A 17,308-nucleotide genomic window follows, 5' to 3' on the forward strand; every position below is an offset into this window, starting at 1 on the left:
GTCGGATTACCATCTCTTCCGATCGATGCAACACGCACTTACGGACACACACTTCTTCAATCACAACGAAGTCCAAAAATGGGTGGATGAATGGCTCGCCTCGAAAGACACCGCGTTCTACCGTTGTGAGATTGCCCTGTTGCCAGAGACATGGGAAAAAGTAGTAGAAAATGGAAGAAATTACTTTGATTAAGGTATTCATTCATCTTCCCTTCGAAACAAATTAATTTTGGAGACGAAAAAACGGCAGGAATTAAGTTTAACACATTGTATAATATATAGGTGTTAAACTTAATTCCTGTCGTTTAATAAATTTTCTCAGTTCCGACTCTTCTTTCTTCCCTTTGTATAATGTGGGACAGCACAAAAATATTGTCCATCTTTGACCTTCCTCTTCTAAAGCCTGTTTGTGTCTCCGGAATTATTCCTTTTTCTTCTACTTCCCTCTGTAGTCTATTCCTCAGTATTTCCGCATAATCCACATAATCCGCTTGTATGCCGTACATAGTAGTGATATCGCTCTGTAGTTTTTGACCTCTTCCTTATTCCCTTTTTTATATAGAGGTACCACTATGCTTCTCTTCCAATCCATGGATATTTTGCCTTGCCTCCATATCATCTTCAGTAGAGATACCATTTTTTTTAAGCATTCTGCGTATATCCATGTCTCCATCGGTATGTCGTCTATCTCTGCTACTTTTTTCTTTTTCATTTTTCTTATTGCCTTATTTATTTCCACTTCCTCTAGCTCCTCTTCCCTCAACTCTTTTTCCTCGCTTACACTCCTTACGCTGACTTCCTCCTTCTCATCTGTTTTGTCTCCTCCTCACCATTCAGCAAACTCATAAAGTAGCTCCTCCTTTCTTCCTTATTGATGCATGTTCTTTTTCCTCTTGTTTGTAAATTTCCATATGTCCGCCTCCTTTTTTAAATTTCTTAATTCCTTCTCTTCTTTCTCCCTTTTTTCCTTTTGTTTCTTCTCCAGAAGTTTCTTATATTTGTTTCTTTCTTCCATATATATTTACTGTTTTTCCTTTTCTCCACCTCCAGTAAACCTTTTTCACCTTTCTCTTCATCCACGTGCATCTTCTATCCCACCAGTCTTTATATCCCAGGTCTCTCTTCTTCCTCTTTATTCTCTTCTTTATTAATGCTCCATACACCATATTTTTAATCTCTTCCCTTCTATATTATCCTTCTCGTACACATCTCCTTATTCTTATCATCACCTTGCTCCTCTGTGTTTTCTTTATATATCCTTATTGCTTCTTTGTCCCAGAGTATAACTTCCTCCACCCTCTCTTCTTCCTGTTCTTTTCTTGTCCTGCTTCCTATTCTTCTCCTTTTTCCTTAATCCTCAAGCAAATCAACATGTGATTTGAACCCACTCTTGCCTCTCTCTCTTTCTCTCTCTCTCTTCCTTAAACTCCTACAGTTTTCTCCGTAACATTCTCCTTGACCAACACATAATCTCTTACCGAACTACCTCTCGCATCTACATATGTATATTCTTCCTCCCAATCGCCTTCTGTCCTCCCGTTTTAAACTTGTAGCCCCTACTGTATCTTTCTTTGCCTTCCTCTTTCATTTCCGTACCTCTTAGTTCACCTAATCCTTATATTGAAATCTCCTCCTATTATTAAGTTTTCCTCCCCTCCTTCCTTTATAAATTTCTCCAATTTATCTTTTATGCTCTTACCTCCTTGCTCTCCGTACACTGATATAATCTTCATCTTTTCTTTGTTTATTTTAAATTCGGAGCTTACAATGCCCTCTCCTTCTTTTTGAGTAAATTTTATTTCTGATTCACCTCCCAGTTTTTTCTTTTTTCTATTATAAAACCACCTTTAGCCCTTCCTCTCCTACATTCTTTCCTTGCAAAGCTACATAACCATGTGTGAGACTTAGGTAACCTTCCCTTTAGACAATCCCACCCTTTTTCTTCCACCCATGTTTTGCACAAACCCATAAAATCAAAACTTTTTACATATCTCCAAAAATCCCTATCCTTATTCTCAATCCCTGCACAGTTCCAAAATAGTGACTGTCTTTGTCTTTCCTCTCTGTCTTTTTCTTTTTGCCTATCCCTTGTCTTCCTGCCTGTTTCCCATTCCCATTGTCTCCAATTTGTCTTTATATCCCTATTCCTATCTCCCTTTATTCTTTTCCTGCCTCTCCCCTGCTCTCCTTGGCTTAGCTGAAATTCTTTTCTTCTTCATTCCCCGATTTATACCCTGTCTTCGCGTTTTCCTTTCTCTTTCTGCTCCTTTCCTTCTCCTCCTTTTATAACTCTGCCTATCCTTTCCATTGATTCTTACTCTTCCTAATCCTACTTTCACTTTCTTCCCCTCTTTGTTCCTTCGCCCACTTATTCATTTTTTTTTTGTAATTTTCTCTCCCCCCTGTTTAAATCATTCTCTATGAAAACTTTATCTCCCTTAAGTTTATAGTCATTACTCATTACTCTTTTATCTTCTCCACTTTCTATTCTTACAATTAGTACCTTTCCACTCTCTCTCTGGCTGCCACTATGTTACAGTCCACCTCTAACTTGTCACTTATCCATATTTTTACTCCATCCTCTTTCCGCATACCTTCTTTTACCTTAATTTCGTTATCTATATCTAATCCCTTGATTACAAAATTTTTCCTCCTTTCCTCCCTTTCACTATTCGTCACCTATCTCTTTAGGACACTAACCTCTTTGCTGCTTAAGCCCCCCTCGTAAAAATCGACCCTGCCTCTGTATATGTACCTTCCCCTCTCACTTATTACGCTTCTAGCCTCTCCTAACTCACTATCTCCTTTCCTACTACTTGCAATCTTTTCTTTAATCTTTCCTTCTAGCTGCTCATACTTATAACCTCTAGTTCTCTACATTTTTCTTCCAAACCCTTAAATCTAATCACTGCCTCTTCCATTTGTTTTGACTATTTCTATTTCAATCTTTTACTCTCCCTTTCCATACAATCATATATCTCCCTCTTTGTTTCCTTGACTTCTTTTTTTAATCAATCTCGCATCTCTTTCTTTTAGTTATCTATCGCCTTTTCCGCATGCCCCCTTAATTCCTTTTTAAATCTTATTCCGCATACCCCCTTAATTCCTCTTTAAACTTTATTAAATTATCAATTTATTAATGAATTATTATTCTTCCAAATAAATATTATAAGATTTAACGATAATTGCCGTTATTTAAATTTACAGTGAATCAAATTTATTGATCGATTTATAATTTAAATTTGCAAAGATATGTTTATTTCTAACTTTTGTTCTCTTTAAAAATAATTCAAGCAGTCAAATTATATTACACAATGATTACATTCGGCTATAATCGAATTTTTTTATAAGGAGGAAAACATGCTTCGTTTTCACGATAAAATTCGTTTTTATAACCTATATCTTGTCACTTTGACTTCTGTTTTAACCTATTTCTACGGAAGTTCGTCATAATTGAATCATAATTTGATATGCTACGAACTTTATTGGAAAAAAGGTGTGTGTGTGTGCTATGAATATTGTGCCGCCAAAGTCTACGCAATTGTGAACGATCTCGCGCGCCTGCACGAATGGGCAACCCGTCATACTGACCTGTATGGTGATGCAACACCCTGTACACACATTCACGCCACCTAACAAATTTCCCGGTATTGTTAACAGTATGATCGAATAAATTATCAATCTATGTTTGTGAATCTAAATAATTGTTATTGACACCCAGAATTTTTTAACAATCTATGAAGAGGATTAAGGACATGTAATATTACGTTGCTATTGTATTAATTTACCACAAAAATGTTTTTATAATGCTTTGTCACGATAAAGGAATAGTTATGAATTGAACAGAAACCGTTCTTCGTAATAATGTTTATATTATTATATTATTCTTTGAAGTATATATAAATAGAGTATACTTTGGCTATGTATTTCGGAATCAACCTAATTAAATTTTATTTAATCAGTAGTTCTGCTTAAGTGCACAACATTACGCTCCCTTTAACGTTTTTCCTTACCTTTTTACCTTATTTGGCTACCTTGTTGCCTATCCGATGGTGGCTTCTAGCAAAAGATTCTCAGAGGTCTCGGAACAGTGACTAACGGGGTTGTGCGTGTATGCGTGTGGGTGGTAGGACATGGAGATACTGGCTGCTCAACTCATCGAGCTTGGTGTGTCACAGGGCCCCGAGGCCCCGCCAAGGCCAAACAGGCAACATAAGGGCTCTGCAGCCTCATCTACATCGAATTCGGTGCAGCCTGCAAGTGGTAACGATCAAAACAACAAACAGATGCCGCAATCTTCCAGTATTCTCGATCAAGTAAGCGATTGTAGCTACGTGTGACCACGATTGATATTTCAGCAGCAAAATTCACTTATATGCCTGCATTCCTATTCCTTCGTTGTTATATTATCCCTTTCGTTTTCTTTGTCTTCTTATTGCGTGAGACACATAAACTTCGCCTTGCATCTAGTTTGAGGTAAAAAAAGTACATGATACAAAAATTAATATCACATAACGAGTGAGAAACGTTCTAATGACGATATATCACCTTGTCGTTCTAGGCTCTGTCGATTGAGAGTGACAGCGATGATGATCTCGAAGATGCTGGTGGAAATAATTTGAGAAACGATGGTACTTTATTGGCCAGTGACCCACCCAAGCCGCTGTAAGTAAACGACTTTACCGCTTCATTAACATTCCAACATCAGAAATATTACATTTGGCAATATCGATAATATTGAAATAATGCTCGCTATATTAAGGTTTAATTAATTTTTGTCATTAGTTGCTATAAAAATATATGTGCTATTAATTAATTGATATTAAAACGTATATTAATTCAGCAGAACTTGTAATTGCAGTTTGAAACTTATTTGCGCAATAAATTTCTTTTGAAAATAAAATGGATGTTCAGAATTTTATTAACATTTATAAAATTATTTTTGAAGATCACTATATTTTTGTGCGATCTTCGGTGAACTCACCAAAACTTTTCTACCAGAAATGTAATTTTTAACAGAACAATACATTTTATATGTATCATCGAATTATTTCCAGTAAGAAAAAAATAATAATATGTGGTAATATACAATATTATACTATTCAAAGCTATTTTTTTAACGTTTTTATAATATAATAAATATAGAAGTAACACTGTAATTATATTAATCTTACTAATGTAAACTCATTTCGTTTCATCTTCCATCATGCCTATTCCATTCGGTATTTCGCGTCATATGGTCGTCTTGGTCGCCTCGCCTCGCAACATCAACAATGCATTATGTGTGCTTCATCCATCGTCACGTCGTCCTACTGCAATCTGTATTTTCATCGCTGCAGTCCCGAATTTTCTCCTTTCAGACCGTCGTCGGATTCGTCGTCATCATCTTCGCACAATGCTCAAAACTCTCATCACGAGGATAAACCGAAAGGTATGAAAGCCATTTTCTAGGAGGATTGTTAATGATTCTACGCACTGTGATTTAATACTTTGCCTTTGTCTAATCTTTATAGGAGGAGCACCGAATCGTCCGCTCCCACCAACCCCCGATGAGGAAGAATCGGGAGATCGTACGCTAGTCATGAAACGAGTGAGTAATTCTCTTTTCAAGTTTGCGATGTAAGCTGAAATATACATTTGTAGAGCTCTTCTCTTTCGTTCAGATATATTTCATTTGCATATAACTTGAAATTTTCATATGCCGTTGGTACGTAACGTACAGATTTTATATAATTACGTTTTGGTAGTTTGGGTAAAGCAGTTGACGTATTTTCTTCCCCGTTTAACTTATTTAGTTATTTATGAGCATTAATATATCAAAATTTAACCACACACACACACACACACACACACACACACACACACACACACACACACACACACACACAACGTGCGCGCGCAACACACACACACACACACACACACACACAACACGTGCGCGCGCGTTTGCCCAAATATCTGTGTGAGAATTGATTAAATTCGAAAGTGGACGGATAGATCCCTGTTAAACTAGCACCCCTCCCCCCAACAGCGCTAAATAAATTCTAACGCATTCCAAAATTAGGTGCTCATTAGGCTGAAGTGCGAAATTAGGTGATCCAATTATTTAGCAGGAAAAAAAGGTATTAGGAGGAGGACTGGCTTAACATTAAGTTAGTCCTCCCCCCCCATAAAAAAAAACAAATACAACAAAATTAAGTGCTAATTAGGTGCTACGAAATGATTAAAATATTTCGAAAATATATTGTATACAGAATTATATATAGAACTTAGATACTAGTCGAACGGTCAGCTCACAAGAAAGAAGTTGCCTTAAAAAATAAGATGCTTCGCCAAATTTTATATTAAAATATTTCTTTTTTAAATATTATTTAAAGACATCAAGAAGCCGAATTGTGTTCTTTTGGTTTAGGAGTTTGAAGTGGTATTAAAAAATTAAGTGCTCCTACGTGTTGGTGTTAAAATATTTCTTATTTTATATACTTTTAAGATATCTAATTGCCGAATTAGGTGCTCATTTTGTTTAGAAGAAATTTCAGGGTTGCCACAGACCTAGAAAACCGGGAAAACTGAGAAAAGAGTCAAGGAAATTAAAAGTGGTCATTAAAAACCGGGAAAAGTCGGGAAAATATAAAAGAAACTGGAATTTTGAACTTTGCTCGTAATTTCCTTAAACTGCTTCTATTCTAAATAATTCTTATAATTTTTTAAGTATTATATCTGACGTTTATAGTCAAATACGTTCAAAACTCGTGCCCTTTAAACAATTTAAAAAAAATAATCAAAATTTATATTTTATTCAGTAATTGTATTTGATCGCTCTTTTTCGTTATAACTGTATTCTTTTTTCCAATAATAATTAATTTTTTGTTGACTTGAATTTGCTCTCAACATTTTACTAATAAACTTCAATTGCGTTTTTTATAATATAAGCTAGCTTTTTTATAATCCTTGATTCTAAATGTTAACATTTTTTACATATTTTATGATGTTACAATTTTTACATATTGTATATTGGTCATGGAAATTTCCCATTTTTATCTGGAAAACTTGGAAAAGTCGGAATTTTAAAATTCAGTTTTCTGTGGCAATCCTGAATTTAAACCGAAAGGTCGATCGAGTGACCAGTTTACAAGAGTGAAGTGGTACTAAAAAGTTAGATGTTCCTACGTATTTAGTGTTAAAATTTTTTTTTATGTACTGTTAAGGGCTAATATCACCTTGTAACCTGCAAAACTGAGCCTTATTTCAAAGGCTTACTGTGAACTCAAAAAAATTTTTTTTAATATGGGGTTTTGCACTAATGAAAGTACTAGTCTTTAGGTATAAAAAACATATTTTATTGAATTTTTTAAATATAAAATGCCGGCGTGGAAGCACACTGAAAAAAAGCCGTTTTTTTTTATACATCCGCATTGGCGTACATGTACAGGTCACAATTTTTGATCTAGAACAAAAAACCAAAGATTTTCTTAAAATATAAGGTAAAATGAAGTGAGCATCGTAGGATTTTTTTAAAAAATGAATTTTAAAAAAAATGGCATCGTTAAGAAAACGAGCATCTAAAATTCGACGATTAGATATCTTTAAATAATATTAAAAAAGAAATACTTTGATACCAAATTTGTTGGAGCACCTAATTTTTTAAGGTATCTTCTATCTTGTGAGCCGATCACGCGACCGACCTTTGAGTTCGAATTCTTGCCAAACGGAATGAGCATCTAATTCGGCGACTTAATATCTTTAAATAATTTAAAAAAAAGAAATATTTTAATACCAAAGGACCCCGCACTAAATCTATAAGAAATTGGCTTTCGGTTAAATCAAATGGTTTTCTCATATGTTATAGCTTATGAGAAAACCATTTGATTTAACCGAAAGCCAATTTCTTATAGATTTAGTGCGGAGTCCTTTGTCGGAGCATCTTATTTTTTAAGGCAACTTCTTTCTTGTAAGCAGCCCGTTCGATTGGCGTCTAAATTCTATATATAATTCTGTATAGGGCAGACCATGGCTAAGTGGGCACCTTTTTTTTCAATTGCAGTTTTTAATAATAAAATAAACGATTTTAGTCAAATGATTATTAGCGTTTTTTAGAGTGATTATAAGACTACAAGATGACAATAAAAATGATGAGATTGGAAAATGAAATCTCAAGAATTACTTTTGATTATCGAAAACACGTTTGACTACCTAAACATAATAATGCGGCACCTAAACTAATCAAACTTCGTTGGTAAAGAAAACACACGAGATACCATCTACAGTATAAATTGGGAACTCATAAGATATATTTTTGCCATTTAAAATTCAAATGCCAACTTAGTCACTGTGTCCATTTAGCCCCGGTCTCCCCTACAGTATATGTATTTTCGAAATATTTTAATCATTTCGTAGAGCTAATTAGCACCTAATTAGCACTTCTGTTGTATTTGTTTTTTTCATTTACGCAATAAATATTCATTTTTTATATGGGAAGGCTAACTTAATGTTAAGCCAGCCCTCTTCCCAATACCTTTTTTTTCCTACCAAACGACTGGATCACCTAATTTCGCACTTCAGCACCTAATTAGCATCTAATTAGTACGTAATTTTTGAATGTGTTAGAATTTATTTAGCGTCGGTGAGAGGGAGGGGTCTACCTTAACAGAGGTGATGGAAAGGGAAGAAGACACGAGCGATTGCGACACATTTATTTTTTAATCTTTTTTTGTAAATACGAGGGTCGTCTGAAAAGTTTTGAGCTCCAACATGAAAATGACATTATTAGTCAAAACTCATTTTGGTACTACAATTGTATATGTTTTGAAAGATACCTGTGAAAATTGTAGTTATTTTGGATGCTCAGTCGTTGTTTGACAGTCATTTGTGCCAGTTGATGCCAGTATTTTTGTTTAAGAAAATCTCTGTCTTCCAAGCCAAACTTTGAGCCTAGGAAACAGGAAAAAATCGTTGGGAGCCAGATCTGATGAATACGAGGGGTGATCAATCAATACGAACCTTAATTTGTAAATTTTTGTCATGGCGACTGGCGATATTCGATTTTTTTCATTTTTACAAAAACACTAACATCGATTGGTACAAATGACTGTCAAACAACAACTGAGCATCCAAAATAGCTACAATTTTCACAGTTATCTTCCAAAGCATGTACGATTGTAGTATCAAAATGGTTTTGATGAGAAATGCCATCTTCATGTTGAGGCTCGAAACTTTTCAGACGACCTATGTATATACGTACCTTAAGGAGGTTCTAAGGGCATAAAACACATATATTAATATTTTCGCCTTAAATAAACCACACACATGTGAAAGTTGTGTTCATAACATTCTAGTTTTATTGAGCAACACATTTTTATAGGTTATTTATTTTATTTGTTATTAGTTTTATTGTTATAAACAAAAATTGTTAAAATAATAAGAAAAATCTAAATGTTTTTTTTTTATATAAATATATTAAGTACTAAACATGACTTATGCAAAGTTTCATTGAGATTCACCATTAGTTTATGACAAATAACAAATTTTATTTATTTACTAAACAATTAATGTTTGCATCTCAAGATAACTTTACAAAAATATTGTTGAATTCCTAGAGTATTTATATAAAAAAATTGAGATTTTTATCATTATTTTATAATACATTTTCATATATTTATATTAGAGTACAAATTTAAAAAATATAACTACTTATTTAAATAACTTTTGATCCAGATGGTCAATTGTCTCTATTTTTTTTGTATTATTATTAAATGAAATTTAGAATAGTCTGTAATTTTTTCAAGTAGTTCTTAACATATTGCACTTGCCTTACAACCTCCTTAACTGACAATCGGGAATAAATCAGCAATATTGTCCGTTCCCTTCATTGATCGCTCCACGTATTCATCAAGATTGAACTTTGTACATTCCAAGCGAGCACCATGGTGCACTGCCTTGTGTCTGTCGTTTTGCCGCTATCGTGCATACACCATGCACATTCATATACGAACGACGATCACATACGCTATAAATTGACTATGTTGTTGCGGTATAATTGCAGTTATATTACATCTTTCTTTTTAACTTTTACATTTGATGTTGCAATTAATCTTGAAATTTTTATTATTTCCCACTTAAGGCTCCTGACTATTCAGCCAAGAACTCTGCGTTGACTCTGGTGACACCGAATCAGATAGCGGTCTAGCGAAACTGGTAGCAACACCTTCAAGCACGAGCTCATGTCCGTGTGCTCGTCTGCGGCGCGCCGAGAGTGCGAGCGAGACAGCGAGCTCCTTCTCACACTAATCACTTGTTTCAAGTGACCGAAAATGCTTTCTCGGCAATCTCGGTCCCTCGGCGGCCCTAGGCATCAATAAGAGGCGGAGGGCATTCTGAATAATATATAAGTTTTAATAAATTGTAGTAATAGCGTACCCCTCTCATTAATCCAGAATAATATAAATCATGTTAAACAGTTTACGAAACATTTAATTGTTTACGATTTTTCATGCGCGTTATATATTATGCCTCTCCTTCATAAACTCGAGTAGCAAGAATAGTTTAGTAGAAATAGAATTTTACCGGAAAAAAATTATAAACCAGCATTTCTTTTCACGAAAGTTTCGAAAAGCCATCAGAAAAGAAATGCGTATGTTTAAGACTCGAGACTTGTGAAGAAAATATGCGAAAAAAAATCGTATAGTTGCAAAAAGCACGTTTTTCGCTTATAAAACGAAAGATATTGATTATATGGAAAAAAATTCGGTATAAAAAATGTAGGTATTCGAAATACCTATAAAATGAGATGTGGGACATTAAAATCGATCTATTAGTTTGGTAGAAAAAAAATAAAAAACACCGAAAAAGGCCTTTCATTCGCTTTCTGTTCATTGAGATATAAATACAAAGCTTTGAAATTCTTGTAAAATGTAGCTCTCGTAATGACGAACAAATCTAGCTCTGAACAAGCCTGAAATGTTCATTAGTTTTTGCAAAAAGCCATTTGTTCACTGAAAATCTGTCTGCGAAAAACTTAATTTCTTCATCTTTGAGCAATCGCACAGCAATTTACAGTGGTGATTTTTCTTCAAGAGTTGCACTATAACGTACATTTAATAACAAAACGATTCTTTGCAGTTAAACTATTATAAAACGACTTTAAAAAGTGGGTATCTTTTTCCGTTTAAAAAATGGAATAATTCCATTAATATGCATCATATCAAATAGCCGTGTGAAGCATTCGACATCTGACATTTTTCTACGAATTTAAAAAAAAAGGTTACCCTCCGATTTTTATGAGCCGAGTTAACAATTTCTTTTCCAAAAATCATTGTGACTCTAATTTTTAAGATTAAGAGTTCCGTCTGGCACCATTTTATCAAGGAAGAATTGAATTTGCTGTTAAAAAATTCTTGAATTTTTTGCTGCCGAAAAAGTTTGTTTAAAATCATTGGAAAGTTGAAGAACGCGAGTGAGACAGTGCGCCGGGCGGAGTAAGAGAAGCTGGCCCGCAGTCGAGTGGGAAAGATCGAGCTGCACGGCGATTTACGCGTATCTGATTTTGTGCGTTAAAATTTGCTAAATTACATTTTCTGAGCAATAAATGGACGTAGAAATATGATTTATTTTTATCTGGGATAGCTCGACGAGATATAAACAAATAGCTTAACCAAATGTTTGCAAAATAATTGTAACCATGACATTTTTAGTTTTTTATTTTTTGAATTTTTATTTTTTCGGTTTATTACTAAAAAATCACGTTTGAGTATGAAGTGCATGTCTGATTAACAAATTTAAGTCACATTAGCTATGTCTCTTTATTTAATATGCTGTAAAAAGTGTCCAATTGGACAATTAAATGTATGGAATTATCAGTACAAAATTGTTTTGGTGAATTTAATTGCAGATGCAAATATGACATATGTAAACAAATAATTAATAAGTAATTTGTCAAATGTTAGCGTAACTATTGAAGATATAGCACTAACTTTCGCAAATATAAAAGTAAATTAATGTTACATGAAAAATATATTTTGCAACTATCTTCAACAGTTACGCTAACATTTGACAAATTACTTATTTATTTGTTTACATATGTCAAATTTACATGTGCAATTAAATTCATCAAAACAATTTTGTACTGATAATTCCATACATTTAATTGTCCAATTGGACACTTTTTACAGCATATTAAATAATGAAACATAGCTAATGTGACTTAAATTTGTTAATCAGACATGCACTCTATACTGAAACGTGATTTTTTAGTAATAAACCGAAAAAATAAAAATTCAAGAAATAAAAAAATAAAAATTTCATGATTACAATTACTTTGCAAACATTTGGTTAAGCTATTTGTTTATATCTCGTCGAGCTATCCCAAATAAAAATAAATCATATTTCTACGTCAATTTATTGCTCAGAAAATGTAAATTTAGCAAATTTTAACGCACAAAATCAGATACGCGCGAATTGCTGTGTGACTCGATCTTCCCCACTCGACTGCGCGCCGGCTTCCCTCATTCCGCCCGGCGCACTGTCTCACTCGCGTTCTTCAACTTTCCAATGGTTTTAAACAAACTTTTTCGGCAGCAAAAAATTCGAGAATTTTTTAACAGCAAATTCAATTCTTCCTTGACAAACTAGTGCCAGACGGAACTCTTAATCTTAAAAATTAGAGCCACAATGATTTTTGGAAAAAAAATTGTTAACTCGGCTCCTAATAATCGGAGGGTAACCTTTTTTTTTAAATTCGTAGAAAAATGTCAGATGTCGAATGCTTCACATGGTTATTTGATATGATGCATATTATAATGGTATTATTCCATTTTTTTATACGGAAAAAGATATCCACTTTTTAAAGTCGTTTTATAATAGTTTAACTGCAAAAAATCGTTTTGTTATTAAGTGTACGTGATAGTGCAACTCTTGAAGAAGAAAAATCACCACTGTAAATTGCTGTGCGACTGCTCAAAGATGAAAAAATTAAGTTTTCCGCAGACAGGTTTTCAGTGAACAAATGGCTTTTTGCAAAAACTAATGAACATTTCAGGCCTGTTCAGAGCTAGATTTGTTTGTCATTACGAGAGCTACATTTTACGAGAATTTCAAAACTTTGCGTTCATATCTCAGTAAACAAAAAGCGATTGAAAAAGGGCCTTTTTTGGTGTTTTTTATTTTTTTTCTACCAAACTATAAATAAATCAATTTTAGTATTCCACATCTCATTTTGTAGGTATTTCGAATACCTACATTTTTTATAGAGAACTTTTTTCCATGTAATCAATATCTTTCATTTTATAAGCGAAAAACGTGCTTTTTGCAACTATACGATTTTTTTCGCATATTTTCTTCACAAGTCTCGGGTCTTAAACATACAAATTTCTTTTCTGATGGCTTTTCGAGACTTTCGTGAAAAGAAATGCTGGTTTATAATTTTTTTCCGGTAAAATTCTACTTCTACTAAACTATTCTTGCTACTCGAGTTTATGTGTGAAGGAGGAGTATACTATATAACGCGCATGAAAACCCGTAAACAATTAAATGTCTCGTAAACTGTTTAACATGATTTATACTATTCTGGATTAATGGGAGGGGTATGCTATTACTACAATTTATTAAAATTTATATGTTATTTAGAATGCTCTCTGCCCCTTATTGATGCCTAGGGCCGCCGAGCAACCGAGATTGCTGAGAAAGCATTTTCGGTTGCTTGAAACAAGCGACTAGTGTGAGAAGGAGCTCTCTGTCTCGCTCGCACTCTCGGTGCGCCAGAGGCGAGCACACGGACATGGACTCGTGTTTGTGTATGTGTTACAACGCCGTACCACGATAAATGGCCGAACTTATAGGCGTGGAAAAGTGACGTTTTGACGACGAAATTTATGTTGCGTGCCATTTTGTTATTATATGCTTAATTGTGACTTGTCTCGTACTTATCAAAGTCGTAATTATCGAACAAAACAAAAGTTATCTTGGAATATGTAAAAGTGTATATTGTACTTGTTTTAACAGCCGTCAGACCGTGTGTTTCTGCCCGAATATAGGCTCACTTTACGTGCATTTTACGACCATTTACTGACTGTCAAGGGAGGAAAGGACAATTTTGTTCGATTTTTACAAGTGTTTTGAAGTGATCTTATCATTTCGGTTCATCCAAATTGTCTTTATTTAAAAATGACACGCAACATAAATTAACGTATCATTCCTCGCTTCTGACGTCACGATTTCAACATGGCCGCCGGGACTAGTCAGGAGCCTTAATTATAGATTTGTTACTGTCGCAAAGATAGTCAGTCCTTATTATTACATTATATCATTACACTATATCACCATCACCATCATCGACAGTCATCGTTTCACATTGTTATCGCACGCATTTCTTTTTCTTGTTTTTTTTTCTCTGTCACCGTACCATTACCTTCGCCATCGTACGCACACTCTAGAAACTTAGTCAGATGTCAGACGATCGTGCAACGACTAGCGGCAACCGGCGTTCAGAAATAGATGAGCAGCTCCTTCTGAAGGAGTGGGATTTTACCCGCTTCTTTCAGGGTTTTAATGAAAAGTTGGATAAAATGAAACAGGAGCATCAACAAGAAGCAACTGGTCAAGCGAGCAAGTCTGGATCCAATGAGGATCGTTCATCTTCGTCTAGCGAAAGAACGCTCAAGAGACAGGAGCAATTAGCCCGAAGGAAACACGAGCAACAGCATCATCAAAAGCAACAGCAATTGAAACCGATTCATAGGCGGCAAGAGAGCGATTCGAAATTGGGTAATGCATCGAGTGTCTTTGTACGTGCCTTTCGTCGTGAAAATTCAGACTTCTTCCCGTCTGCCAGACATTCGGCGTACCTGCAGAAGTCGTCGGACTCCTCAAGATCTAGTATATTTGCTAGCGGTAATCGACGCGGAAGCGAGATAAGCGTTGCCGGCATTGTTGGTAAGAAAGGCGGCAATGTCCTCAACTCCGGAGAGCCGGTTTTAACAGATTTCTCGTTGTGCCGTGAGGGGCCTCAGAGGCCCAGGAGAGAAAAGACCGAGAGCGAGATCGTCTTCGGTAGTAGGCATGAGGCGAGGAGGTGCGATTTCGGACGCGATAAAGACGAGAACGCAAGAAGACGCAGTTGTAGACCTTCGGATGTTGCGGCATCTGCCATAGTCGACGATGCAGGAACGATTAAGTCCATGGCCAGTACAACGGCTAGCGAGTACAGCCCCGTTGTCACCCAGGTCAGTCCCCTAGGCGAATCGCCAGACCGCGCGTGTCACGAGAAACTTTCGCGAGCCTTTCACGAGTCCTGCCTGTGTGCTTGCCTGAAAGAGACCTTTTTTATTACCTTATATTGATATTTTTTGCCTGTTATCTTCCCTGATCCTTACCCCTTTCCAAAACTTAATCTTCGAAGTGTCTGTCGAGTTATTAATTTATTTTTCATGTATATTGTTCATTGCTAGTACAATTTCTGTAATCCATTTGTAAATACATATCATGAATACTAGGTTAACTAATCAACTCGTCTGTATCCTATGACGCTCGTGGACACTTCGATTCTTCACGTTTCCTCTTGAGATAATCGTGACTGATTTTTCGACATCCAGCGGCATAACGATTACATAGAAAATTAGTCAGCTACGTTTGACTCTTAGCGCATTTTTTTTCTTGTGTTATTCATTTTCACGATTCGTCAAGTAAGTAGCAGCGATACATTATTAATTACTAGTGCTATCAGTACTGTCATATATTAGCTATATTAATATCATCTCTGACATAACCTTTGATTATTCTTCATTATTTTCATGTGAAAGCGACATGGGATTTTCAAAGCGTAACGTTAGAATATCGTTAATACGTCATAATCTCTATAATACTAATTTTGCTATTATTAACATTACTATTATTACTACTCCTGTTATATTTACTTTACCATTACTGTTACTACTACCATTAATACTACTACTGCTACTACTATTAGTAGTCACTAATAATACTACTAGTTCCTACTTGTTACTAAGGACATGGGAAATTTTCGCTAGGAGATGCTGCTAAGATAAAACATCTTATTCACTCTTCCCTTCGCTCTTCAAGAGGCTTTTTGCAACTGTATTTGTTGAGTAGCATTAATGAATATTGTTTTCTTCAACGATTTTCTTCACTTGGGTTACCTTAATCGTCATACACGATGATTCTATTTGTCTGATGCTTTTGAAATGTCTGTCAATACGGTTGCAGGATTTTGCGTGAATACTCACTAATATGAGGATATGGTCAACACAAAAGAGATGTCGAATTATTAATTGCTACTCGGTAAGATTCTCCTCTGTTTTCCAGTCATCACTGTGTCCTTGTCCTTGGCAAACGAGCCTTGTCCTCTATTGTGATGAGTGCTATATGTGGAAAAGCACCAAACATCATTTCTGCAGCGACGAAAATACGAAATCTGGGACTGAGGATTACGGAATTTCTTCGAGATATTCGACAATGTTGTTACCACCGACGCAACGACACGCCGCGGGATTCGGCAAAGAATAAAAAATACTGCCGAAAATTTGTAATGGCAAATCATGAAGACTTTTTTCTGATTATTACACATTAACATGTTTTAATGGATCTCTCTTCGGTTCTATTTGATACTCTCATTTTTATTAACATATTTATGGAAATAATTGGAAGTGTGGCATTTAAATAAGAACTATTGACAAAATTTTTTATCAGAGCATTTGAATTAAAATTTTTCGAATTAAAATCGTGTGTGGAAGAATATTCGTGATATTGATAGATACGTCCAAAGTATGAGAATTTATAATCGAGGATCCTTCATTTTGATTAAATTTTTCTTTTCTAATCTTTCTATTGAAGTACAATTTTTACTAATAACAAAATGTTTATATTGAATTTTTTACTAAAATAGTCGTACAACAGAGCCAGTTTTTGTGAGATATAATTAATATTGGATCTTTAAATATTAACGTGTAAGTTACTAAAATACAATTAAATTACAATTAAACATTGACAATGCAATAATAATCGTCATCATGTTTTTTGACAGTATCTGTCTTCCAGAAATCCTATTTACTCGAGCCAAATCTTTGTATCCCAAGAATGAAAGAAGTAGAGAATGAGAAAGAACAGAAAGAAAGTGAGCGAGATCGAGAGAGAGGGCGGAAGGGGGGAGGGGGGGGGAGAGAGAGAGAGAGAAAGAGAGAGAGAGAGAGAGAGCAATGATAACGCTCAGAGATCAACTTCGACCTGGCGTGTTCATTTTGTGTTAATCTTACAATTTCTAATGTCATGTATGATCCTATGTGACCAAGAGAAAAGATAA

The 17,308-nt window shown here is 34.9% G+C and overlaps 1 protein-coding gene across 2 annotated transcripts in view; it reads left to right on the top strand.

Moving 5' to 3' along the window:
* Positions 1 to 17,308, top strand: part of msn (serine/threonine-protein kinase msn) — a 106,545-nt gene that overhangs the window by 52,507 nt on the left and 36,730 nt on the right. Inside the window, exons 9-13 of one of the 2 annotated variants that reach the window (XM_018510285.1) lie at positions 4,131 to 4,316; positions 4,562 to 4,665; positions 5,361 to 5,431; positions 5,514 to 5,590; positions 14,427 to 15,215. In XM_018510285.1, the coding sequence (XP_018365787.1) occupies positions 4,131 to 4,316; positions 4,562 to 4,665; positions 5,361 to 5,431; positions 5,514 to 5,590; positions 14,427 to 15,215 (1,227 nt within the window). The remainder of the gene's footprint in view (positions 1 to 4,130; positions 4,317 to 4,561; positions 4,666 to 5,360; positions 5,432 to 5,513; positions 5,591 to 14,426; positions 15,216 to 17,308) is intronic. The other variant, XM_018510286.1, reaches the window with a different exon arrangement.

Source organism: Trachymyrmex cornetzi, unplaced genomic scaffold, assembly GCF_001594075.2.
Source record: "Trachymyrmex cornetzi isolate Tcor2-1 unplaced genomic scaffold, Tcor1.1 scaffold333, whole genome shotgun sequence".
NCBI classification, from domain to species: Eukaryota; Metazoa; Arthropoda; class Insecta; order Hymenoptera; family Formicidae; genus Trachymyrmex; species Trachymyrmex cornetzi.